The sequence below is a fragment of the Oryctolagus cuniculus genome, chromosome 3, assembly GCF_051225735.1.
Source record: "Oryctolagus cuniculus isolate XC-2025 breed Fujian yellow rabbit chromosome 3, ASM5122573v1, whole genome shotgun sequence".
In the NCBI taxonomy this organism is placed as follows: domain Eukaryota; kingdom Metazoa; phylum Chordata; class Mammalia; order Lagomorpha; family Leporidae; genus Oryctolagus; species Oryctolagus cuniculus.
The window spans coordinates 48,980,108-49,006,504 of record NC_142869.1 but is presented as its reverse complement, the minus strand read 5'-3'; the positions used below and the strand labels follow the sequence as shown (position 1 = coordinate 49,006,504).

At 45.6% G+C, this 26,397-nt stretch overlaps 1 protein-coding gene across 21 annotated transcripts in view; it reads left to right on the top strand.

Moving 5' to 3' along the window:
- The window catches only part of MYO1B (myosin IB), a 218,409-nt gene that overhangs the window by 53,888 nt on the left and 138,124 nt on the right, over positions 1–26,397 (top strand). For all 21 annotated transcript variants that reach the window (XM_089330158.1, XM_089330155.1, XM_089330156.1 and 18 more), the window contains exon 2: positions 18,264–18,407. In XM_089330158.1, the coding sequence (XP_089186284.1) occupies positions 18,273–18,407 (135 nt within the window). In that variant the 5' untranslated portion in view covers positions 18,264–18,272. The remainder of the gene's footprint in view (positions 1–18,263; positions 18,408–26,397) is intronic.

The window sequence follows — 26,397 nt, the reverse complement described above, 5'->3', positions numbered from 1 at the left end:
TAAAGATATATTACTATCATTAAGATTACTTAATGATAGTAAAGTTAATCCAATACTAAGTAAAAAGAGTTCACCAAATAGTATGAAAAAAAAAAAACCCTTCCTCAGCAGAAGAGATAAGGGCTGTAAACAATCATCGAATCTCAAAATGTCCATTTCACTCCTAAACATTACATTTTAGGTATTCTATTGGTTACCTTGGATCAGAGAACACATATAATGTCTGTCTTTTTGAGACTGACTTATTTCACTAAGTATAATGGTTTCCAGTTGTGTCCATCTTGTTGGGAAAGACAAAATTTCATTTTTTTTTTTTTTACAACTGAATAGTACTCCATAGTGTGTATTATACCATAATTTCTTTATCCAGTCAACTGTTGATGGACATCTGGGTTGATTCCATATCTTAGTTATTGTGAATTGTGCTGAACATGGGGCTAACATAACTCTTTCATCTGCTGATTTATTTTTCCTTGGGTAAATTCCCAAGAGTGGTATGGCTGGATCATATGGTAGGTCTATATTGAGCGTTCTGAGGTATCTCCATATTGTTTTCCACAGTGGCTGCACCAGTTTACATTTCCACCAACAGTGGATTAGGGTACCTTTTTCCCCTCATCCTCTTCAGCATTTGTTGTTTGTTGATTCGTATATAAGCCATCCTAACTGGAGTGAGGTGAAACCTCATTGTGATTTTGATTTGCATTTCCCTAATGACTAGTAATCCTGAACATTTTTTCAAGTGTCTGTTGGCTGTTTGAATTTCCTCTTGAAAAATGACTGTTAAAGTACTTTGTCCATTTCTTAACTAGATTATTTATTTTGTTGCTCTTGAGTTTCTTGAGCTCTTGATAGTCTGGATATTAACCCTTTATCAGCTGCATAGTTTGTAAAAATTTTCTCCCATTCTGTTGGTTGCTTCTTCACTTTGCTGAAAAGTGTTTCTTTTGCATTGTAGAATCTTCTCAGCTTGATGCAATCCCATTTGTCAATTTTGGCTTTGACAGTCTGTGCTTCTAGGGTCTTTTCCAAGAAGTCTTTGCCTAAGCCAATGTCTTAGAGTTTCCCCAATGTTCTCTAGTAATTTGATGGTATTGAGTCATAGATTTAGATTTTTGATCCATTTTGAGTGGATCTTTCGTAAGCTGTAGGGTAGGGGGTCTAGTTTCATACTCCTGATGCAGAGATCCAGTTTTCCCAGCACCATTTGTTGAAGAGACTTTTTCTCCAGGGATTGATTTTTAGCTCCTTTGTCAAAGATAAGTTGGTTGAGGCTGGTGCTGTGGCATAGTGAAGTAAAGCTGCTGCCTGCAGTGCCGGCATCCCATATGGGCACTGGTTCAAGACCCAGCTGCTGCACTTCCGATCCAGCTCTCTACTATGGCCTGGGAAAGCAGTAGAGGGTGGCCCACGTGGGCCCCTTTGGGAGACATGGAAGAAGCTCCTGGCTTTGGATTGGGACAGCTCCAGCTGTTGCGGCCAATTGGGGAGTGAATCAGCAGATGGAAGACCTCTCTCTCTCTATAACTCTGACTATCAAATAAATCTTAAAAAAAAAAAAAAAATTCGGTTGTAGATGTGTGGATTGATTTCTGGCATTTCTATTCTGTTCCATTGGTCTATGTGTCTGTTTTTGTGCCAGTACCAGTCTGTTTTGATTATAACTGCCCTGTAGTCTGTCTTGAAATCCGGTATTGTGATGCCTTTGGTTCTGTTTTTTTGTTGTATAAGATTGCTTTAGCTATTTGGAGTCTCCTGTGTTTCCATATGAATTTTAGCATCATTTTTTTCTAGATCTGTGAAGAATGTCATTGGTATTTTCATTGGTACTGCATTGAATCTGTAAATTGCTTTCAGTAGTTGGACATTTTGATGATGACTTTCCAATTCATGAAAATGTTAGATTTTTCCATTTTTAATGTCTGTTTTTCTTTCTTTTGCAAGCTCTATGGCACCCTTGGTTAAATTTATTCTAAGATATTTAATTCTTTTTGGAGCTATTATGAATGGGATTGATATGAAAAGTTCTTTCTCAGCCATGCATTGTCTGTGTATACAAAGGCTATTGATTTTTCTGTTTTGATTTTATATCCTGCCATTCTACCAAACTCTTTGAGTTCTCAGTGGAGTCTTTTGGATCCTCTATATATATAGGATCAGGTCATCTGCAAATAGGGATAGTTTGATTTTCTCCTTCCCAATTTGTATCCCTTTGATTTCTTTTTCTTGCCTATTGGCTCTGGCTAAAACTTCCAGGACTTTCTTTTTAGCACTGGTGAGAGTGGGCATCCTTGCCTGGTTCTGGATCTTAGGGTAAATGTGTCCAGCTTTTCCCCATTCAGTAGGATACTTGCTGGCTGTGGGTTTGTTGTAAATTGCCTTGATTGTATTGAGGAATGTTCATTCTATACCCAATTTGTTTAAGGTTTTTTTTTTTTTTTTTTCATGAAAGAATGTTATATTTTATCAGATTCTTTCTCTGCATCTATTGAGATACCACATAAAGTTTGTTAATGTGATGTGTCACACTCAGTGTTTGTAGATGTTGAACCATCCCTCCATATCAGGGATAAATTCCACTTTGTTCGAATGAATGATCTTTCTGATGTGTTGTGGATTCGATTAGCGAATATTTTATTGAGGATTTTTGCATCTGTGTTCATCAAGGATATTGGTCTATAGTTCTCTTTATCTTTTGTATCTTTTCCTGGTTTAGGAATTAAGGTGATGTGGGCTTCGTAGAAGGAGTTTGGGAGGATTCCCTCTCAATTGTTTTGAATGGCTTGAGAATAATTCAAATCAGTCTTTCTTTAAATGCCTGGTAGAATTCAGCAGTGAAGCCATCTGGTCCTGGACTTTTCTTTGTTGGGAGGGTCTTTATTACTGATTCAATTTCCAGCTTGGTCTTTGGTCTGTTTAGATTTTCTGTGTCTGCATGGCTCAATTTAGGTAGGCTTTAGTTGTCCAGGAATCCATCCCTTTTTGGGTTTCCCAGTTTGTCGGCATACAGCTCTTTGTCATAATTTGTGATGATTCCTATTTCTGTGGTATCTGTTGCTGCATTTTCTTTTTCATCTCTGATTTTATTGGTTTGAGTCTTATCCCTCTTTTTTTTTTTTTTTTTTTTTTTTTTTTTGTAGTTGGGCCAGTGGTGTGTCAATTTTATTTTTTCAGAAAACCAGCTCTTCATTTTCCTGATCTTTTATATTTTTTGTTTCAGTTTTGTTTATTCTCTAACTTTTTATTTTCTCCTGCTAATTTGGGGTTTGGTTTGTTGTTTTTAGGTCCCTGAGATGCATTGAAAGCTCATTTATTTGGTACTTCTCCAATTTTTTCACATAGGCACCGATTGCTATAAACTTCGCTCTTAACACTGCTTTTGCTGTATCCTATAAGTTTTGGTATGTTGTGTTGTCATCTTTATTTCCAGAAATTTTTTGATTTCTCTATTGATTTCTTCAATTCAGGAGCATGTTGTTCAGTCTCCATGTGTTTACATATGTTTTAGAGAATCTTGAGTTGTTGATTTCCAGCTTTATTCCATTGAGGTCAGAGAAGATGCATGGTATGATTTTGGTATTTTTGAATTTGCTGAGACTTGCTTTATGGCCTAGCATATGGTCTTTCCCAGAGAAAGTTCCATGCACCCATGAGAAGAATGTGTATTCTGCAACCGTGGGGTGAAAAGTTCTGTAAATATCGTTAGGTCCATTTGATCCATAGTGTTGATAAGCTCTGTTGTTTCTTTGTTGATTTTTCTGTCTAGTTAATCCATCCATTGATGTGATGGGGGTGTTGAAGTCCCCTGTTACCATTGTATCAGATTCTATGTCTCCCTTTAGATCTATTTACATTTCTTTTAAATAAGTCAGAGGCCCTGTAATTGGGTGCGTGTACATTTATAATAGTCAAATTTTCCTGTTGAATTAATCCCTTAATCATTACATAGTGTCTTCCTTTTCCTCTTGTAGGATTTCCAGTGGCCTTTTCTCTCCAATTCTTATCAAAGTGCACCTCCTACACCTTTTTTTTTTTTTTTTAAACTATTTATCACCAGCCTAGCACATTATGTGGTTCCCTAATTTGCTATCTTGGAGTCTTGGGATCTGTGTCTTAGTTTCTCTGTTGAAAGAAGGTTTTTTGTGGGATCCTAGGGTGTGCCTCTGTTTAATTTTTTAACAAAGGCATTTAGACGTTTGGTTCATGTGTCAGAAGAGAGAGTTGGTAGCTAATAATCCCAATCCTTCAGTGCTGTTGGAGCAGCCACTGTTAGTTTTGACTCCAGAGTTGACCTAGTTAGTCTAGATGATAGCCTCGTTTTTGGCATATTCACTTTCCACCGTTGGAAAACATACTTCCTTCCTCCCTCCTTTTCTCTTTACAAATTGCAAAGTTCTAGCTGCTGCCTTTAAAATCCTTAATAACTGACCTCTGTGCCAAAGATCGAGGGTAGCCCAGCTTGTAACTGATAGCTTTTGTGATGAAGTCGCTCTTTCAGTCCCAGAAAGAGACCCCAACCTTGAACCTGGGTGATTCCTGGCCCATCTCTGCCTATGTAGAGGCACTTGCTGAGGTGTTAACCTTTAGATAGCCAGAATGTGAAATTCACTCTGCCTCCCGTTCATCAAGCATTTAAAGGTTGCAGATAGGCTGTATGGCCTCCTGGGCTTACATTTGCTTTTACTCATTAGATTGTTTTTGTTATTAAAATACATTCGATTTCCTTATTGTCTGTTAATTTAAAATCCTTTGTATTATCTGGAGTTTGAGCACAACAGTATACTCTATGAAAATTGCCCTTTAGCTGTGCCTGTTTCCTTCCCCAATCCAAGACCCTAACAGTAGCCCTCATAGCAATTCATTAAATATTCTTAGCAGAAAGCTTTGGACAGGTGGGAGGGTGGGGTGAACACTCGCATGTAGTGGCTTTAACAGTGGCATAAAGGAATGGAAAAATCAGGTAACTCATTTGTGAAGTCAGTACCATGAATCAACACACCTTAAATTTCTTGTGGGTTAGTGGGAATGGAAGCCAGCATCGCTTGAACCTTCTCACAAAGCATTCTGTATGGTTCTCGTGGTCCACCGGCCCTTTTTCCACGGACGACCCCACTGTTGGAGTAGTTGTCCTAAGGAATCCATTTTTCACTCTAGTGCCCTTTAGGTTGATAAATACCGAGAAAGTGTCCTTGTCTTGCGGTGTCTCAGTTGAATTGCTCACATGTATCCTCTGGGGCTTTCTGATTGTCCCTTGCCCCGTGGCCTGCTTGGGAAAGGTAGATGATAGAAGCGCTTCTGGGGGGAGAATGGGCTGTGTCTCTTCAGCGTGCTTTTGTCCCTTTACTTTTTATGCCACCGTCCTGTGTGCTGTCCACTCTGCCAGGCAGTGCGGCCTTCACGGACCAAGAGTGCCATCCTGCCTTCTCCAGGGGAGGAGCAGACAAGCCAAGTAACGGTGGTGAGGGGGTATATTGGTGTGTTGTGTCTGATCAGGCTGCTGTAAGGAAATATCCGTAAACCGCTCACAGTGCTGGAGGCTGGAAGTTCTAGTTCAAGGGGAAATTCTAGTTCGGGTCCTGGTGGGGGCCTTCTCCCTGGCTTGCCTTCTTGATGTGTTCTCACACAGCAGAGGGGGAGAATGCTCTGGCTTTCATCTTATAGACACTGGTCCCAGCAGGGTGGCCTTGCCCTCCTGACCTCTTCTAGACTGAGTTACCTCCCCGAGTCCTCATCTCAGGATTCATCTTGTTGGGGTTAGGCTGTATGTGAATTGGGGGTTCACACGCACTCAGTCCATAGCGGTTGACACTGTGGTTTACGTTGGAGGGAATTAAGGCGAGAACTCAGCTGAACCTCTTGACGACCTACAACCAGGCAGCGAAAGCAGCGTTTCCCTGTGCCCGTTGTAGGCTCTCATTGAACTTCCTTCCTCTCTCCAGGAGCCTGCAAGGTTCCCCTGTACCATACCCCGTTCCGTGGGTCTCTATGAGCTCCCTGTTCTCGTGGCAGCCCCCTGACCATATCTCTGTGCCCTGATGCCAGGCCCTGGAAGGCTGGTGTTGCGTGGGCTGGGGTGTGTGCATGGCCAGCTAGCTGTGGCCTCGGTGACGGTGCTGTGTGTTGTGTGTGGCTACCTTAGGGAGGCTGCGCTTTGCAAGGGAGAGATTAGACTGAGGAGGGAGGCAAGGGGCAGTCTGTAGAGACGTGTGTTCTATGCTAAGGAGTGGCTCCCCCCCCCCCCCACATTGTGATAAAATTTACTATTTTAACCTCTTTAAGTACAATAGCATTGAGAACATTGATGTTGTTGTGTAGCCGTCACGGCTGTTTATCTCCAGAACTTTTTCATCGTGTCAAACAAACTCTGTACCCATTACCTAGAGGTTCCTGACCCCTCTCTCCCCTGTGCCTGATGACTACCGTTCTACTTTGTCTCATATGAAGTTGGCTATTCTGAGTATATCGTGTACGTAGCCTAGCACAGTATTGGTCCTTTTGTGCCTGGCTTATTTCACTGAGCAGAATGTCTTCAAGGCTCACCTGTGTTGTTGCTTGTGTTAGAATTTCCTCCTTTTGAAGGCTGGTGCTATGCTGTTGAGTGTTTAGAACACACGCTGTTTATCCATCTGTTGATGGACACTTGCATGGCTTCTACCTTTTGACTCTTGTGAGTAATGGTGCTGTGAACATGACTGGGAAAATAGGTTTACATTCCTGCTTTTACTGGTTTCTCCCTCCCTCCCTTTGTTCCGAAAGAGGGCGAGAAGGAGATCCTCCATTGGCCAGGATTGGGCCAGGCTGAAGCCAGGAGCTTCTTCTGGGTCTCCTACGGAGGTGGCAGGGGCCCCAAATACTTGGGCCATCTTCCGGTGCTTTTCCCAGGCCATTAGCAGGAATCTGGATTGCGGTAGCTAGGGCTCTAACTGGCACCCATATAGGGTGCTGGCATTACAGGCGTTGGCTGTACCCACTATACCACAATGCTGTTCCCAACTTTTATTTCTTTTGGGTGTGTACCCAGAGTGGAATTGCTGGATCATATGATGAGTCTGTTTAATTTTCTTTGAGGATCTACTAAGGAGTGGAAATATTGACTTCAAGGCCTTAGGGAGTTATTGAAGGATTTGAAGCAAGATGTACTTGATAGATGGTTATGGGGTGGCTGGGTGGGGGAGGAAAGGGCTGGCAGGGACTGTGGTGACAGGGCAAGGCAGACATGCTGAGCGGAAGGTTGGGAAGTGAGTGATTAATGTGATGTAATCAATGAGGCGGGTTAGCTCTAGGGGGTGGAATATGAGACTGGCAGAAGCCATGGCCGAGAACCTGGGTCACTCGTGACCTTGCGAGATTCAGAGGGAATAAGAGTTGTACATGCATTTTCTTTGGTATTTTGGTGTGAAATGGTAGGGATAAATACTTTGCACATGTGTTGATGTTTGACACAGGCCCATGGTAGATTTGCGGTAGGCAGGCTTGATAACACAGGCAGTTACTCACAGTGGTCAATTTGGGGGAGGGGAGAAGGTAACAGTGTGGGGGCAGGGGAGGGGGTGGCACAGATGGCCCTGAGATGAGGCTGAATTTGAAAGTGGTGGCTGCGTGAGTAGTATATCGCTGTAGCTTCACAGCTCCTGGTATATTGATGGTGTATTGAGATGGGATATTCAAATTTATAAACCCAGGCATGATGGCCAGTTCACTTGTTATCAGAATCGCAGTTCAGCAGGGTCCGAGTAACTTCAGATGGATTGTGACCAAACCATGAGGGTGTTGCCTTTGGTTGATGTTCTTTTTTTTTCTCTTTTTTTCCTAGACACCTATTGCTTTTTCATTTGTAATTTCGAAGTGGGCTATTTTCTTGACTCTTCCACTGGCCTTGGGGGGGCAGGGGAGGTGCTGCTATTGCTTAGTGTGTCCTTAGCACCAGCCACTCAGCAGGACTCCCTGCTGCAAATCCTGGGTGAGCTTCCTGAACGGAATTTAATCTAACCTGAGGGAGGTGAGATTTGGTGCTATTTTTAAAACTCTAGGAAGGAATTTCCAGTTTTCCCCTCAGTCACTTAGCTGGTTATGTGAGGTACTGAGCCACATCCTATAGGCTTGGCTCTGCTTTTGCCTTTGTTTTGCCATTAGGATTTGCTGAGAGTTATTTTGAAATCTTGCCACATTGGCCTCGTTTTCATGCTTAAATGTGTTTCTCCTGTTATTCTTAAAAGCATTAGTAATCTTGTTGGGAGCCAAGTGGCTCAATTCTATTTCCTGTCCTTTGTTGATAATACTGTGTTTTTGGAGGTGTGGATCAAAGTGGCTTGGAGCTGCTGTCATTGTTTTGCCTTCTGGTGGACTGTGACTGTAGCAACTGAGGGCAGCTGTGAGGACATGCATTGTTGTGTGGCTCAGTTGTCAATGGTAAATTTGCATACTTGTTTGCCCTTTGTGTTTCGCTGAATGCCTACCATGTGCTGGAGGCCATGCACTCTGCTTTTGGGGAAATAAAGATGATTAAAGCATGACTCTTGACACCCCAGGCTGATTCTATAGAAAAGGCGCTGTCATGCATACAGGACCACCATCCAAGGGGGTTAATGGGTGCACCTGGAGTCGGATGCAGCCCTGTTACTGAGCTCAGACTCCCCATGGAGTCTGATATATGTTGCTAATGATGTTATAATAGAGCTGTCTTGTTTTAGTCTTTTCTACGTGGTTTTTATTTATTAGAATTTCTGAGCATATTAATATTTGCCTAATTATATATGTGTATATATTAAATTTATTTTCATTTGAAAGGCATAGAGACAGAAATAGGTGGGGGGAGAGAGAGGGAGTGCGAGCGAGCATCCATTCACTTGTTCATTCCCCAAATGCCCACAACAGCCAGGCTGAAGCCAGAAGCCCAGAATTCCACCTGGGTCTCCCACTGTGGCTGGCAGGGACCCAAGTATTTCAGCCATTATCCTATGCTACCTTTGTAGGATGTGCATTGCAGAGGGCTGGATCAGAAATGGAGTAGCTAGGACTTGAACCAGGCACTCTGATATGGGATGCAGGCATCCAAAACTGTGACTTAAGCTACTATACCATGGGCCCGCCCCAGTTTGTAGGTTTTAATGGGACATAGTGCGATATATCACCATACGTGTACAGCAAGAACTGATAAAATCGGACAGCATGTCTGTTCCTGTTCTTTCTGTTTGGAGCTTACCAGCTCTTCTGTCTGGTTCTTCATACAGGGTATAAGACATTACTGTGAACTATAGTTGCTGCACTGTGCTGTGGAACGCTCGAACCTGCTACTTGTAAATGCCCTCATTATATTTACCCAAGCTATAGATAACTGCCCCCCCCCCCCCGCCATGAAGTAAATGGGGATGGTGGGTGGTGGGTGGAGGAAGAGTACTGCCATCCACTGGCTCACGCCCCAGCTGTCTGCAGCCAGGGCTGGGCCAGGCCGGAGCTGAAAGCTGTGAACCCAGTCCATGTCTACTGTGGGGGTGGCAGGGGCCCTTTACTTGAACTGTTACCACTGCCTCCCAGGATCCGCATTAGCAGGAAGCTGGAGTCAGGAGCCAGGACTGGGCATGGAACCAAGTGCTTCGATGTGGGTTGCAAGTGTCTTAACTGCTAGATCTACTGCTTATTCTGATAACTGTCTTCAGTAAGTTTTCTGCAAATAACTTTAGTTTTGCTTTAAAAGTTTCTTCAAATTTAAAACTGTTAGTGACTGAATTCTTGTTAATTATTGCAACCTCAGCTCTGATTTATGAATGTCTTTTCAAATCCTGCAATAAGTGCTTCAACTTAAAATGTACTTATATTTATTCTGATCCTTAATACTCTTTTTTTTTTTTTAATGATCTATTCATTTGAAAGGTGGAGAGAACGAGAGAGCGAGAGAGAAATCTTCCATTTGGTGATTCACTCCCCAAATGGCTGCAATGGCTGAGGCTGGGTCAGGTTGAAACCAGGAGCCAGGAACTCCATCTGGGTTTCCCATGTGAGTGGCAGGAGCCCAAGTACTTGGGCTATCATCCACTGCACCTTAGCAGGAGGCTAGGTCAGAGCAGAGCAGCGAGGACTCAGATCGGCATTCCAGTATGGGATACAGGTGTGTCAGCAAGTAGTGCTTAACCTGCTGCCCCACAATGTTGGCCCCTATGGTACTTTTGAGAACTTTGGATTCAATGGAAGACTGCTGAATAAGATGAGCTTTATTTCAGCTTACCCTCCATTTCTTGTTAGCTGTTATTATTAAATTGATTTTTAATTTGGAAAAGTATTTCAGCTTTATTGTTTTGATATCAAATCATGGCATCATCTTGCACTTGGGATGTGCTGTGTTGTTCTGGGTGTGTTTGTGGGGAGCATGTTGGGGAGCTAACAGCTAACAGCTTAAAGAATGATGATCCTGACCTTCCCAAACCCAGATGACCTTGATGTGGTCAGTAGCTTGTAATTTAAGGCCTGTGACTGGGTAGACTAGTTACATGTAGATCTTAGGTTACAGATGGCTGGTTTAAGATGCTATAGAATGTTTATTCTGCACTCTTTTTTGGATTTTTGAGGAAATTTTCAAATGATGCTTTGAGTAGTCTCAATGGTATTTTTACTCTGCAGAAAATTCCAGTAAATGAACTGGTATACATTGAACTATAGGTAGTAATTTTGGAAGTTATTGCCATGAGAGTAGGAGGGGGAAGGAACACTTGCCGTCATATTTTGTTTTTCTTGGCTGGAACAACAGCTGGGAAGAGTGGGTGCAGCCATGGGGTCACATGGCACTGGTCTGTGGGCTAGTGGCTGGCCCACAGCAGTACCCTTAAGCAGGGGAGTGGAATGTCCAGCCTGCGGGCCATATAATGCCTGGGAAATCATTTGGTCTGGTCCTGCCAAGGCAACAGCAGGCAGGACTCAAAATTCAATCAATCTATAGCAGGCTAACTTTTTTTTTTGACAGGCAGAGTTAGACAGTGAGAGAGAGAGACAGAGAAAGGTCTTCTTCCGTTGGTTCACCGCCTAAATGGCCGCCACGGCTGGCTTGCTGCGCTGATCCAAAGGCAGGAGCCAGGTGCTTCTCCTGGTCTCCCATGCGGGTGCAGGGCCCAAGCACGTGGGCCATCCTCCACTGCCTTCCCGGGCCACAGCAGAGAGCTGGACTGGAAGAGGAGCAACCTGGACAGAATCTGGCGCCCCGACCAGGACTAGAACCCGGGGTGCCGGCGCCGCAGGTGGAGGATTAGTCTAGTAAGCTGTGGCACTGGCCCGCAGGCTAACTTTTTAAAAAACATTTTATTTATCTGAGAGCCAGAGTTACAGGCAGAGAGAGGGAAAGACAGAGATGGAGGTCTTCCATCCACTGGTTCACTCCCCAGATGGCCGCAATGGCTGGAGCTGGGCTGAAATGAAGCCTGGAGCCTGGAGCTTCTTCCTAGTCTCCCAAGCAGGTGCAGGGGCCCAAGGACTTGGGCCATCTTCTGCTGCTTTCCCAGGCCATAGCAGAGAGCTGGATTGGAAGAGGAGCAGCTGGGACTTGAACTGGTGCCCATATGGGATGCCGGCACCATAGGTGGCGGCTTTACCTGGCTACGGCACTGCGCTGGCCCCAGCCATTGTGTTTTGTAGACTGCTTTTATCAAGTCAGGGAGAAGACGTTTAGTTTTTACATGTACGTAATCCTGAGGGCCTGACAATGGTATAATCCTAAGTGTCGGGCCTAGTACTTAGTGTCATGTCAGTTAGGCGTCTCTGTGCCTGGCCTGGGGTGGAGAGAGCAGACCTGTCTCTTGGATTCTGTTGTGGAAGTCGGGCACTACCTCCCAGACGGCTGAGTAAAGCTGGGGCTACCTAAACAGGGAACCAGGGACAAGTAGGAGCAGGACGTACGCTGGATGGTGACCCCTTCAGAAAAGAAAGAACGTGGACTGGGGCCAGCGCCTTGGTGCACTAGGCTAATACTCCGCCTGTGGTGCCGGAATCCCATATGGGCGCTGGGTTCTAGTCCCGGTTGGGGCCCGGTTCTCCCGGTTCTGTCCTGGTTGCCCCTCTTCCAGTCCAGCTCTCTGCTGTGGCCTGGGAAGGCAGTGGAGGATGGCCCAAGTGCTTGGGCCCTGCACCCCATGGGAGACCAGGAGAAGCACCTGGCTCCTGGCTTTGGATCAGCGCAGCTCCGGCCATAGTGGCCATTTGGGCGGTGAACCAATGGAAGGAAGATCTTTCTCTCTGTCTCTCCCTCTCACTGTCTGTAACTCTGTCAAATAAATAAATTAAAATCTTAAAAAAAAAAAAAAAGAACGAACATGTCCTGTGGCCCTGCCCCTGGGCTGCCCTCGTCTTGCGGGCACCTTGCTTACCCTGCTTATCTTTGGGAAAAATACCAAGCCCCTGCCCGCATCGTGCACCTCTACTCTGTGTGGCTGAGAGTGGGCGCCCCCTCCTCGGAGGGTCTTCTCTTCAAGTAAGCCTCCTTTGTCCATTCGTCCTCCCTGGCCATGTCGGGGCTGCGTGCTGGGAGTGTTGGGACGGCGACCGAGTCTGGGGCTGCCATGCCTGAGCAGTTCTGTCTCCTGTCCTGTAGAGTTGGCGGTCTTGGGTTGACTGATGGACCGGTCGGGAGCGACTGCCAGTCGGTCACTCTCTGCAGTATACCTCTCTTACAAAGGCAGTTTTGAAAGTTGCTTGGCTTATGTGGACTTGGAGAGCCTGTCCAGCCCCAAGAGTTTGCAGTGAGAGGCCCGTCTGGCTATGCCGCTCCTGGCCTTGGTGCCCTGCAGGGTTGCCATAGTTCTTGGCTAGTAGAATCCCCCTGGGGCTGGTGAGCATTGTTGGGGGCTGGTTCCTCACAGGGAGAGGCCTCAGCCTCCTCTTGGGCTACAGAAGCAAAGCACTTGTTGCTCCGGATGGGTCATGTCTCTGGATCTCCCACCTGCAGGCACAGTGACTTCACTGGGCAGCACCGTGTTTTCTCTCTGGCCTCTCAGACCGGCCAATTCATGGCTAGTGTGGCTGTTTCTTGTAGGACTTCTAAGCAGTAGCCAGCCCACACTCTAGCATCATGAATTTTTCCCAGATTTTCTTGTTAGGGGCAAGGTCTGAGTCTCAAGGCACAAGAGGGGTGGGGTCGTCAGCTGTTTGGCTGTTAGTTATCAAAGAGGATCATCCTGTCAGTCCAGGATAGGAGGTGCCCTGCCCTCCACCTCCTACCTTAGCTCAGCCCATCCACGCTTTTTTCATGGGCCAGTTAGCATTCCACCTCCTGGTGGCAGTTTCTTTTATTAGGTAAGATAGCAGTTGGACTCACTGGACTGAAAACTTGAATGACGGGGCATGGGCTTCAGGTGCAGTTTGATCCAGAGGTCTGTGATGTCATTAGGACTGCAGCAGGAATAATTCTGGGTCATTTTCTTGCCCTGCCCCTTCCCTGTGTTGTCTTTCTGCTGGGGCTAGCTCCCTCCTGAAAGCCTAGACGGCTGCAGCAGGTCTAACAGTCACATCCACAAGTCACACCACCCAGAAGCAGAGAGAACCTTTGCCCTGATAACCCAAGCTGAAGCCTCAGGCTCACTCATGTGCCCACCCAGGAATCCGTTACGGGGGCTGGGAATGGAAATGTGTTGATTGACTTAGCCTCGATCACATACCAGTTCCTAAAGCGTGGTGTGGAATGGGCTTCCCCAGAGGAGCGTGGACTCCCTTGAGGGCTCTCGGGAAAGAGAAAACACGTATCCCTCACTCATTGCTTAGCAACGGGCATATGTTCTGAGAATGCCTAATAAGATGATGTTGTAAGTGTGCAAACTTTGTAGAGTGCGTTTATACAAACTAAGTCGGCCATGATGTGACTGCACCATAAAATGCTAGATGCATCATCGTATATGCTGTTGTTGGCTGAAAAGTTGTTAGGTGATGTGTGACTGTCTCTGTATATGTCTCAAACGAGAAGTGTCCTCAGTGCTCTGCGTACATTCTCATTTAAATCTCCTGTAACCCCACGTGGAATCTTCTGATGGTTTGTGGGAATGTTGAGTTAGCACGTGAAGCTGAAAGGTGTTTCCATGGTGAGGCTGGCTGGTCCCTTCGTGTAAAACCAAATCTGGTTCTTTTGGTGGAGCAAATACACAGACTGATCTCATTGATGTCTAAAGTGGCCCAAGACTCGGGGTGGTGGTCTCAGATGGGAAAGCAGTGCATTGGGAGGCAGATGTGGAAGTACCTCTAGCACTTGCTGCATGTCCTGCTGTCTCCCTGAGGGTGCGGGCGGTCCTGCTGTACCCTCGCAAGTACCTAGGTGCTCAGAGGCTTCCAGCACCCACCCACCCACCCACCCGAATCTGGACCATCTAGGTGAACCATGGTGCCACTTTTCAGTTTTATTTCCTTTCTGTTGTATTTGTTTGCAGAAGTTGTGTTTTCTGAGTTTCTCGCTTTTTAATTGAGTGCCTGTAACTCAGCATTTGTTTTGTACTCTAGTCTTCCCAACCCGCCAACCTCCCCTCCCGTTATTAAATTGGAATAGAAGTGTTAAGAGTCAGAACCGGTACAAACCTCCTTGGACATATATTTGGAAAGATGGAAAGCAGGTGTAATTGCTGAGAAAGATGGGCTGCTTAACTGTGTACCTGCAGCCACGCTGCATTGTGGCCATAGCTGTGTCTGTGAGTAGGCTGTGTACAGAAATCCACCCGGGGGCAGAGATTTCCCACTCAACGACTTCGCTTAATTTAAATTGCTGGTTTGAGGTGGTTATTTTTGAAACTCTTCTCAGGTTGACTTCCCCCTTAATCCCTAAGCCTTCTTCCCTCATCTGTCAAATTACGTGTAATGCGTCGCCACTAGAGTGCTTTTGGCATCACACGAGTCTGGGAACCTGGAATCTGATTTAAATGTTAATTCATTGTGACAAAGCCTGGGCACTCACGGTCCCATTCCTGAGCACGTCTTTCCATGGACGTTGGCGGTGGCCCAGCCGCCTCCCCGGCCTCTCCGTCTCTAGGGAATGTCCAGGCCCCATCCCCCAAATATTTTGTTCTCAATCAGAGCCCGGCCTACTTGGAAGTGCAGGAAGTCATTTTTTTGGGTTTCATTGTTGGGTGTTAGTGATGTCTAGGACTGTTTATCTCACCTATGGTTAGCATGAAATTTTTAAAAGCATATGTGATGGGGCCGGTGCTGTGGTGCAGTGGGTTAATGCCCTGGCCTGAAGCGCTGGCATCCCATATGGATGCCGGTTCTAGTCCCGGCTGCTCCTCTTCCAATCCAGCTCTCTGCTATGGCCTGGGAAAGTAGTAGAAGGCGACCCAAATCCTTGGGCCCCTGCACCCATGTGGGAGACCCAGAGGAAACTCCTGGCTTCGGATTGGTGCAGCTCCGGCCGTTGTGGCCAATTCCAACCATTGGATGGAAGACCTCTTTCTCTCTGCCTCTCCTCTCTCTTTCTCTCTCTGCTTCTCCTCTTTCTGTGTAACTCTGACTTTCAAATAAAATAAATAAGTCTTAAAAAAAAAAAGAGGCATATGTGACATGGTAGGTAAAGCCACTGCCACTGCCTATGATGCCGACATCCCATTTGGGCACTGGTTCAAGTCCCAGCTCCTCCACTTATGGTCCAGCTCTCTGCTATGGTGTGGGAAGAACAGCAGAAGATGGCCCAAGTCCTTGGTCTCCTGCACTCATGTGGGTGACCGGATATTGGCTTTGCTGTGGCTACCTGGGGAGTGAACCAGTGGAAGGAAGATCGAACTCTCTCTTTCTCTCCTTCTCTCTCAGTAATTCTGACTTTGAAATAAATAAATATATCTTTTTTTAAAAAAACACATTAACAGGGGCTGGCACTGTGGCATAGTGGGCTAAGCCTCTGCCTGTGGCTCCAGCATCCCACAGGACTCTGGTTTGGTTCCCAGCTGCTGCTCTTCTGATCCAGCTCTCTGCTAATGGCCTGGGAAAGAGAAAACACGTATCCCTCACTCATTGCTTAGCAATGGAAGATGCCCAAGTGCTTGGGCCCCTGCATCCATGAGGGAGATGCAGAGGAAGCTCCTGGCTCCTGACTTCAGATCAGCCCAGCTCTGGCTGTTGCAGCCATTTGGGGAATGAACCAGCAGATGGAAGACCTTTTTCTCTTCCTCTTGTCTGTAACTCTGTTTCTCAAATAAATGAACAAAATCTTAAAAACAAAAACAAAAAACCAGAATTGCAGGTATGTGATAATTTAAAAAAAATCACACTAACAAACCTCTATTTTTCTTGTTTTGATTATTAAATCCTTATTTGATCTTATTTGATTTCATCTTGGTTCTCTCTCTCCCTCCCCCAGACATACACAATTTTAATGGAGTCAGATAAAAGTTGTTTGTGGACTAATGTAAATTGCTACTAGTTAATAATAATGAATTACTTCTTTTTTTTAAAAGATGTATTTGTTTTATTTGAAAGTCAGAGTTACACAGAGAGAGAGGTCTTCCATCTGCTGGTTCACTCCCCAGATGGCTGCAACGGCTGGAGCTGCGCCAATCCGAAGCCAGGAGCTTCCTCTGGGTCTCCCACGTAGGTGCTGGGGCCCAAGGACTTGGGCCATCTTGTACTGCTTTCCCAGGCCATAGCAGAGAGCTGAATCAGAAGTGAAGCAGCTAGGTCTCGAACCAGCACCCATATGGGATGCCAGCGCTTCAGGCCAGGGCATGAACCCACTGCACCACAGCGGCGGCCCCAATAATTAATTACTTAATTACTAGCCCTTTTGCTCACAACAGGCAAGAGACATGTAGTTTCTGTTGCCTCTATGAGACCTAGCAGATGTTCTTGACTAGAATAGGAGGCCATTTATATAAACTGCTAAGATTTAAGCAAGCAGACGAACCTTTACAAGTTACAGTATGCCTGAGTGATTCCTTCATGGGAAGAATCAAATGTGTATTCCACTCTGTGTTGGCCATGCATGTTTGTAAGGATTGATTAGTATTCTGAAATATTTTGTGTTATTAGTATACTGAAATAATATAAAACTGACTTCTGCTTTGGAAACGTGTAGAGGAAAGGGCCCGGGTGAATTTAGTTCTACTGTCTTAGTCCTAGTAATATTAGGTGGAGTAACATGAACACGTGTGTGCGCACACGCACACACAACACACTTACCTATCTTCAAATATCCAAAGGATTATAGCACCCTTGATTAGCACCCTTGATAGCGACCAGATTGGAAACCTGAGGGATGTAGCGTTCCGCTGTTGAGTGGCACCGTAGGGTAGAATGCTGCTTTGTTACATGCCTGTTGTCACCTGGTGGATTTTTACATTGAGCCGTAGGCAAACTAGTATTTTAGTCTGTTCATTGCATGTCAATTTGACTTTGCTTTTGTGGTGGCATGTCTGTTGGAATGAGAACTAAGAATATGGAGATTGTTCCTGGCAGTTTGTATTATATAGGGAACCTTTCGTTCACCAGTGGATTGTATTCTTTTCATTACAGTGAATTTTGAGTGCCTGGAATGAAATTTCTTCCCAGAGATGAAATGGTATAAGTGGTGATTGAGTTCTTTAACATGACATGCAAAATACTCTTAAGTAACTCTAGCAAGTTTCTTAATTTTTGAGCTTCAGTTTTCATTTCCTAAAATGGGGGATAACAACACCTGACCTCATAGCATTATGATGGGGATTAAATTAATTAATGCATATGAAGTTCTTGATGTAGTATCTGGTAGGTGGCCATCAACCAAAAAATGTTAGCATCGCTTAAAACATGTTTCTTAGCAAAAAGCATTCTTAATTTCCTCCTGGACTGCTGGAGGACAGCATCCTAGCTCCAGCAGAGCCATGAAGGTTCAACACTGGACATGGATGTACAAAGGTTGGGAGTGGGGGGTGGGTTGGTTCATTTGCTGGAATCTTGCGACTCTCAGTAGGGGAGGGGGAGATGGTCTAAAGAAGGGTGGGCTCTCTCTCTCCTTCTCAGTAATTCTGACTTTGAAATAAATATCTTTTTGGCACTGTGGCATAGTGGGCTAAGCCAGTGGGCTCTGTGGGCTCTCCAGTGCTCTTTCTGTTGGTAGACTTTGCCTGGGAGGATGCATGGGGAGGGAGGCTCACTTGTAGCAAATGGGAGGACTACAGCCAAGCCCGAGGCTTCTGATGCAAGTCCTAGGGAGGGGAGGCTATGACATTTGAGGCTGGTGAAGGTCATTTGGAACTGCCAGAGTTTCATTTTACAGTGGTGCCAAAAACCCAGCTGAGACAATTTTGCTCATTTAAATTGACCCCTTTTGTCTCCTACAGCACACGACCATGGCCAAGATGGAGGTGAAGACCTCACTTCTGGACAACATGATCGGAGTTGGAGATATGGTTCTTCTGGAACCTCTCAACGAGGAGACTTTCATCAACAACCTCAAGAAGCGTTTTGACCATAATGAAATCTATGTGAGTAAGGGGTTAGACGTAGTATGTTGTGGCGGAGAGCTGGCTTTTCTCTTTCAGACTGTCCGTTTCCCCTCTGTTCCTTAGAGTCTGGAGATGCTTGTTCATATCCTCAGAGCTTTGAGTGTTCGCTGATTTAGCACAGGGAGAATATTGATTACAGCCAAGAGTCTCTCCTGGGCATTTATAGTCTCAGCTGTGTGCAGAATATTGTGCTGGACAGTGGGGACTTTCAAGCAAGTAGAACATACAGGACGTGTGTTTAGAAGAGACTTCAGAATCCATAGGTATCTTCGTGGATGCTGTCAGATTAGCAAAGTCTGATTATTGAGATGCTATTTGTTAAAATGCAACACAGGACGTGGACCTTTTTGACGTTTGTAGTTGGTAGGGATGGGAACAAATGACCACAGATGAATACATGCTTGGTCCCTGGAGATTTGGGAATAGTTTACATCCTGTAAATACAGAAGTTTAATGCTATATGCAAAAAATGAAAACATGTAAATATATGCAATAATGAAATTTTATCTTGTAAAAATTCTTTATAAAGGATTTCATAATGCTACTTTAACAAGTTCTCAAAATATATTTAAAACATGAGTCAGAAATACAAGTGTATGCAGTATCTCGGGAGTTTGCATAAAGCAGACACTTGCATCTGCCCAGGGAAAGGTGTGTCGTTTAACCAAGCAGAGAAGTGGGGCATTGATTCCCTGTCCCAGCAGCTGAGAAGGAAGCAGGGTGGACTGACTGGAAGCAGTTTTAATAGATTTCGCCTCTCTTGTGACTTCTCTTTCCCTCTTGTCAACAGGTGCATCTAGGCGTGGAGAACTGGATTATTGGGATATACTTTGTATTTTTCTGTTATCCATGTAGGGAGGAAATAAAATAAATGGGAGAGAGTAAAGTGATAGAAGTAGGATCAGTTTTAACTTTTTGTGAAAGTAATGTACTTTTTAAATTACTTATAGGATTAACAGGCTATATTAATGTATGACACATGTAGCTTTCTTTGTCTGGCTAGTCTCACAAAATATCATAAACTGAGTGGCTTATGAAGCACTGAAATTTCCCTCTTGCAGTTCTGGGGAGGTCCATGATGAAGGGGCCAGCAGATTCAGTGTCGGGTGAGGCCCTGCACCCTGGCTGGTGCTTCTTGCTGTGTTCTTCCATAGTGGAAGGCAGAAGTTCTGTGGGGCCCCTTTTGTAAGGGCACAGACCCCATTCACATTGGGTCACCTTATGACCCAATCACCCGCCCAAGGTCCCACTCCTAAAACCATCGCATTGGTTGCTGCATGTCAATTGATGTCTTTGGGGAGGACACAGCACCATAGCACCAGCCGTGTTTCCAGGATAACTTTGGTTAATTAATTTCATTGTGAAATAGTCATGATTGGGAGGCCTCTGTGGGAGGTGGGGCAGTAGCATGCAACGTGTGACTCTTGCTTTTGGAATATCCGTTTGATAACTGGCCACTGTGCGGAGACGTAGTTGCACGGCAGAGATGTGGCTGTTTGAGATGCTGATCCCAATGGGAGAAGTAGAAGTCGCAGCTGTAGAGCTGGGAGTGGTGTTGCCTTCCCTCCCAGTGTAGCATTTCTGCTTTCAGGTGGGAGAGCCTGGAAGTTCTGCAGCTTTCTGGGACGTGTGGTCTGATAGCAAATAAAAGATAGCCTTTCAACACAGGCCTTTGTTGAGATGGAGATAGGAGCAGTCAATTATAGCCTAACGAAGGTTACTGGTCATGTTTCTTTTTGGCTCCAAGAAGCACAACTCTCCTTCAGGTGAATTGAAAATGGGATGGAGAGGGGAACATTGCTTGCATTCAAATACCTGATTTGTTGTGGCCACTAAAAATACAACAATCCCTCTTTTAACAAAATGCCAAGTGCTCATATTCTTGAGTCTTCAGACAAAATGGGTTTCAGCTATACATAATTTTATTTTCTGAACTATTTTTGGAATACCTTTTCTGGTTATAAAACAAAAGCAGAAAATTGACTTCAGCTGCCAGATATTCATATCAGTATTTTTCATGATGCTTTAGGGCTACTATTTCCATGAGATATGTGCCTTCATTTTGTAAGTTTATTTTTTTCTTTAAGATTTATTTATGTTGAAAGAGTTACACAGAGAAGGAGAGGCAGAGAGAGAGAGAGGTCTTCCATTTACTGGTTCACTCCCCAGCTGGCCGCAACAGCTGGAATTGTGCTGATCCAAAGTCAGGAGCCAGGGGCTTCTGGGTCTCCCACGCAGGTGCAGGGGCCCAAGGACTTGGGCCATCCTCCACTGCTTCCCCAGGCCACAGCAGAGAGCTGGATTGGAAGTGGAGCAGCCAGAACTTGAACTGGCGCCCATATGGGATGCCGGCACTGCAGGCGGTGACTTTGCCTGCTACGCCACAGTGCTGACCCCTCATTTTGTAAGTTTAATTATACCATGTTGGAGGGCTGGGCATGCTCTCCTTTGAGTGAGAAAAAGCAGATTATAAAGTAATGGGTACAGTATGATACTGTTTTAAAAAGTGGGGTGGGGGGTTGTGAGTGTGTGTATGTTACAGATGTATTTGTATTTGCATGCACACAGAGGAAAAAGAATATTAACCTTGGGTACCAGGTTTGGATTGGAGTGGAGGTGGAACAGTGTTACTATTTTATGTTTCTGTATTATAGGACTTAGGCCACATATATATTGCTTTTATAATTGATAAAAAAATACTGTAAGATAAATTTGCTATTTCCCTAGTTCCAAATATCACGAATCCTGTCCTTAAGAAATCTATTTCTGGCTCTTATTCTGGTGATACTCATGCGTTGGGTTTGTTTATAGCTTGTTGCAAAATTGTTTAGCCTGATGTCCAAGGCTAAGTTAATATGACATGTAACATGCTACTGTCTCTACCTCACTTTGCTTACTTATATTCCAGAAAATGAGGTTGTGGCTTAAAAATTTGTTTCACTTATGGTCTCTAACCTTAATTATTTTTTTAAGAAGATTTATTTTTTTTTTTAAAGGTAGAATGAGCAAGAGAGAGAGAGCGCGCGAGCGAGCGAGCTTCCATCTGCTGACTCAGACCCCAAATGGCTGCAATGGCTGGGCCTGGGTCAGACCAAAGCCAGGATCCTGTAACTCCATCCAGTTCTCTCTCATGAGTAGCAAGGGCCCAAGTACTCAGGCCATCATTTGCAGGAAATAGGATTGGAAGTGGAGCACCTGGGTCTTGAACTGGCACTCTGATAGGGGTTGCCAGCGTCGAAAGCAGGAGCTTAAACTGCTGTGCTGCAACGCTGGCCCCCTAACTTTGTTTTATTCAACAAAAGTGAGTGACCATCCAGGGTGATGCAGCGTGCCAGCATACTGAGCAGACCTTTGTGAGTTCAGAAGCCATCGCTGTTGAGGGGGCAGTGAATGCGGGGACTCTCGCCCCTGGGAACAGTGGGCCCACCCGTGGCCTCAGTAACCTCTGTGAGCCAGACTGAGGGACTGTGTTCTTTCATCCTGCTTTCCATCTGTCCCCACACCCCACCTAGAAATAAGACCCTTCTCGGAGCTCTCAGGAAGCATTGCTTTGTGTTGGGATGCAGTGTCAACTCTCCACAGCATTCACAACCCCTGGGGTCCCCTAGGGCCTGCAGCCAGCCAGCTCTGGAGGACGGCTCCCTCGTGGTCACACCGCACCTGGAGTTCTGGGTGGGAGGAGGCATTTTCAAGGTAGTCAGTGTCAGGTTGCGTTAGGGTGTGTGTGTTGCGAGTAACCATCACTCGGCCCAGCCTGGAAGAGGAGATCTATTCGCTTGACCACACGACAGTCCCCAAGCGTTCTGTTTTCAGAATTGGGTTGCGTAGCACCAAGTAGGTCCATGGGCATTCATGGCCTTGCAGAGTCTCTAAGCCTGGGACAGGTTCAGAGACGCTGACGTTTAACCACTCTGGCCTGTTGGGTTGGAGACGGAGGAGGACCCGGTGAGAGGAGACAGAGGGAAGCGTTGGACTCCTGGGTAACAACACACAGGGTCCGAGACTGTCTGCTTTTATTCCTGCCTTTGGGCTGGGCCTGGCTGCAGGATGTGCACTTCGGTCCCGGTGGGCTCTGTGTGGGGTCACTGGCTGGGCAGTGCTGCTCTGCCTTTCTGAGTGTGTTCTGCCCTTTGTCAGCCCTGCCTCCGGCCTCCCCACCCCGCCCCAGGCCGCATGGGTGCCAGCCGGATTCCTGTGGACTTTTGTGGGGCTGGAGCAGACAGGCCAGCCGAGGTGCAGCCAGCTGTGTTCTGTTTTTAGGGTGACTGGTCAGGACTGTGGTTCTGCTCAGGGACAGGAAAGCTGCAATTTGGGGAAGAGCAAGGCCCAGGGCAGGTTTGGAAACTCAAGAAGCAAGGTGTGTGTATTTTTGGTGCCGCCCAGTAAATTTAGTTTGTTTTCTGTGTGAATTGTCAGGTGTGGGATGAGCCAGAAATGGAGGTCTGGAGTTAGTCCCATTTTTAGGTGGTTATGTCAATCTCATTGTATTTGCAAAAGTGCCTGTTTTGGAATTCTAGTAAAACATGGTCTGAATTTTGAAATTTTAAAGTATTATATTCGTTTCAATTTTTAGAAGTCAGGACTAATATTAGATCCCTGCAGGATGGCACCAGGCACTTTCTAGGGAAGGCGCTCAAGCATATGTACTATACTAAGTATTTGGTTTAAAATTTTGCAAAGCTAATGAACAGAACACTGGCTAACATTTGTTTGCTGTTGGTCTTCCTTGTCTGGGTTCACTGTCTGTGGATTCAGTCAACCTGATATTGACGATATTTGGGAAAACCAACTCTATCTGCACAGAACATGAACAGACTTTTTCTTTATTCCCTGGACAGCACCGCGTAACGACTATTTGCATGGCATTTCTGTGGTATCAGATATCCTCCATCCCTTAGAGACGATTTAAAACAAGAAGCTTTGAAAAGTTTGGAAAATGGAACGCAAAGATACTGCACGTTTTCTGTGAACTTTCTGACATCCCCTTGTGTACAGAAAGATGTATGTAGGTTCTGTGCAAATATGATGGCCTTTTCCATAAGGGACTTGGGCATCCTCAGATTGTGGTATTCACGAGGAGCCAATCCCCTGTGAGTACCAAGGGACAACTGTGTTTATTAGAAGCACTTTCCATTAATACATGGGACAACCCCCACGTATAACAAATATTCCTGGGAATATTTAGGGTTAGTAGTTTTCTCTTGCTGCAAAACGAATCAGCCTGAACTTAGCAACTTAGAACAACGTGTATTTGTTAGCCCTGTTTCTGTGGGTTGAGAGGCTGGGTTCCCTGCTCTGGGCCTAACTGGCTGTCATGAAGACGTCAGCCAGGGCTGTGGTCTCGTCTGAGGCTCGGACCTTTTCCAAGTTCATGGGTTGCTGGCAGAAAGCAAGGCTAGAATTTAAAGTCCAGTTGAGTGTTATGCCTGCTTCCCAGCTGTTCCCCAAGATTTTTTTCTTTTAAAATTTGCCTTTAAAAAGTATGATTTTTTAAAAAAAAAGTATGATCCCCCTCCCCCCCAAATTACAAGAGTAGCAAAATGCCTTTTACAAACACTTCAAATGGTCTAGGCATATATAATAATATAAAATGTAGTTTTCTTCTATCAGTACCCCTGTCCTATTCCCAGGAGTCATAGTGGTTAATAGAATGGTGTGTAATCTTGCAGATTATTTTAGTTTGATTAAATGAGGATTTTTTTGATCTAGAGTTGGAGATAAGAGGAAGTTCTCCTTGCTTTACATAGAGAACCCAGACACAAAAGCAAAGTATGGGTGCGACAAGAGCAGCGTGTGATGTGCTGTTGAGATGCTGTGTCCACGAGGTCTACATCCACAGGTTCATGTGTCTCGGAAATACGTGGGAAGAACTGGTGTCTGCACAGGTCAAGGCAGGGAGGATGGGCTGCCAGGCCTGTTAGCAGGCAATACTCAGCCGTGTGTGTGTGTGTGTGTGTGCGTGTGTGTGTGTATGTGTGTATGGGTGCTGTGCCGTCAGCAGCACACGGCCTCACCAGCGGTCTGAAAAGGTAGATTGCTAAGGTGAAGGGAACAAACTGTTTTGAAGGGTGCGGCGTTGGTGTTTGCTCAGAATGGAGACACAGCTTCAGAAGGCTGGATAAAGCTGGTGGGAAAACAGCGTATCACAAGGCTGAAGACGAATGTTGTGTCTGATTTTCTGAGCACACTCTATCTCGGGGTAGTTTTATAAAAACACTCCTTTTTGGAATAACTTCCCAGTTATTTGCTTTCTCAGAACCTTTGGTGATTGAGAAAGTTCTTCCTCTTAGAACTTTAAAAGTTGACACCCACTTATCTATTATTTACCGACCTTGGGGAGCTCTTTCATCACGCGGGCGCTATGTAGGGCTTGAAATGTTCGTGGAATATTTATAATATCTTTACATATTCTGATTGAAGCCACTGCAAAAGTCTGACTTAGGGGGGATAGGGAACCAGGGTCCAACATCGGGTTTGCAGAAGTGTCACCCTTTGGAAGCACTGGCAGGTACCCAGAAGTACAGAGTGGGAAGAGGAAGCAGCTCGGCACCAGGAACACAGGACCGATTCAGCTGTCCCCACTGTGCACGCATCTACCTCTGCCTTGTATCTACAGCACACATACGTTGTGATGCTGGTCCTGATTTCTAAGGGGAAGCTCTGTGTTCCACTGAACAATGCTTTGGAAGGCGTGGAGGGTGAGATGACGTGGCTTCTTGGAAAGGCACGTGCTTTTGGAGGTAGACCTAAGTTCGAATCTTGGCCTCTTACATAATTGTGATATTTAGCTCCTGGAGCTGGGGTTGAAATAAAGAGGTGCCTTGGTTTTGAGCCGCCTAGCACTTAGTAGGAGTGGAGTTGGAGTTGTCACTACCCTGACTCTCGAACCCAGGATGACTTTAAAAATTTTTTAAATAATTGATTGGTTTGAAAGGCAGAGTTAGAGGTTAGAATGAGAGAAAGATCTTCCATCTGTGGGTTCACTTTCAGATGTCCACAATAGATAGGCAGGGCTATGCCAGACCAAAGCCAGGAGCCAAGAGCTCCGTCCTGGTCTCACACATGGGTGTGGAGGCCCACATACATGGGCCATCTTCTTCTTTCCCAGGTGCATTAGCAAGGAGCTGGACTTGGAACGGGGCAGTCTGAACTTGAACCCGCACCCATGTGAGCTGCTGGTGTTGCAGGTGCTTGGTTTACCCGCTGCGCCCCAGGAACAGCTTTCTCCAAGGTCTCACACGCTGAGCTTGCTATGTCTTGATTTCTTCCTCTCCTTCCCTGCTTTCCTCCTTCTCTCTCTGGTATTTGTTACACAGGTTTCATTGTTGCTGTATTTCTGCTTTGAGATAACCACACACTAATATTTTTAAGACTTGCAGCAAGCACTGTAGATATAGTAGGAGACCACTCTGTGCCTTCGTCTAGAGAGTTCTGTTGGATCTGGAGAAAGGCAGGTATTTGCCTCACCATGGAGTTTATCTCCACAAAGCTCTGGCAGTATTGTATTATCCAGCTCCAAAGTAAAGGCTGCCCGAGGGAGCCTAATTATTTTTAGCCAGCTTTTCAGCGTGGCACAGAACTCATATATAGTTCTTTAATTCATAGTCTGAAATGACTGGCAGCCTGGGAACGAAAGATGATAATATGAGGGCGGTGTAGGCCCGTCTTGGGCTGGACCAGCAGCGACTGCCTGATGGGCTTGTGGCTATCTTTGGCAGCTGTGGTTTGCCCGACCTCCTGGCCTGTGCATCGTGGGCTTGGGAGCCGAGGCCAGGGATGTGAGGCACGGCCCAGAGGAAAAGACGAAGGGGGCCAGAGCCCTGCCTCCAACATCGGATTGAGAAGCACCGGAAGGAAGTGGCGGCAGTAAGGTGCCGGCGGTGATGGTGTCGAGGGGCCATGTGGGCCATGCTCGGGCAGGAACCTGAAGAAGAGGGTAGAGACGCAGTGTTGGAGCGGGTGAGACAAA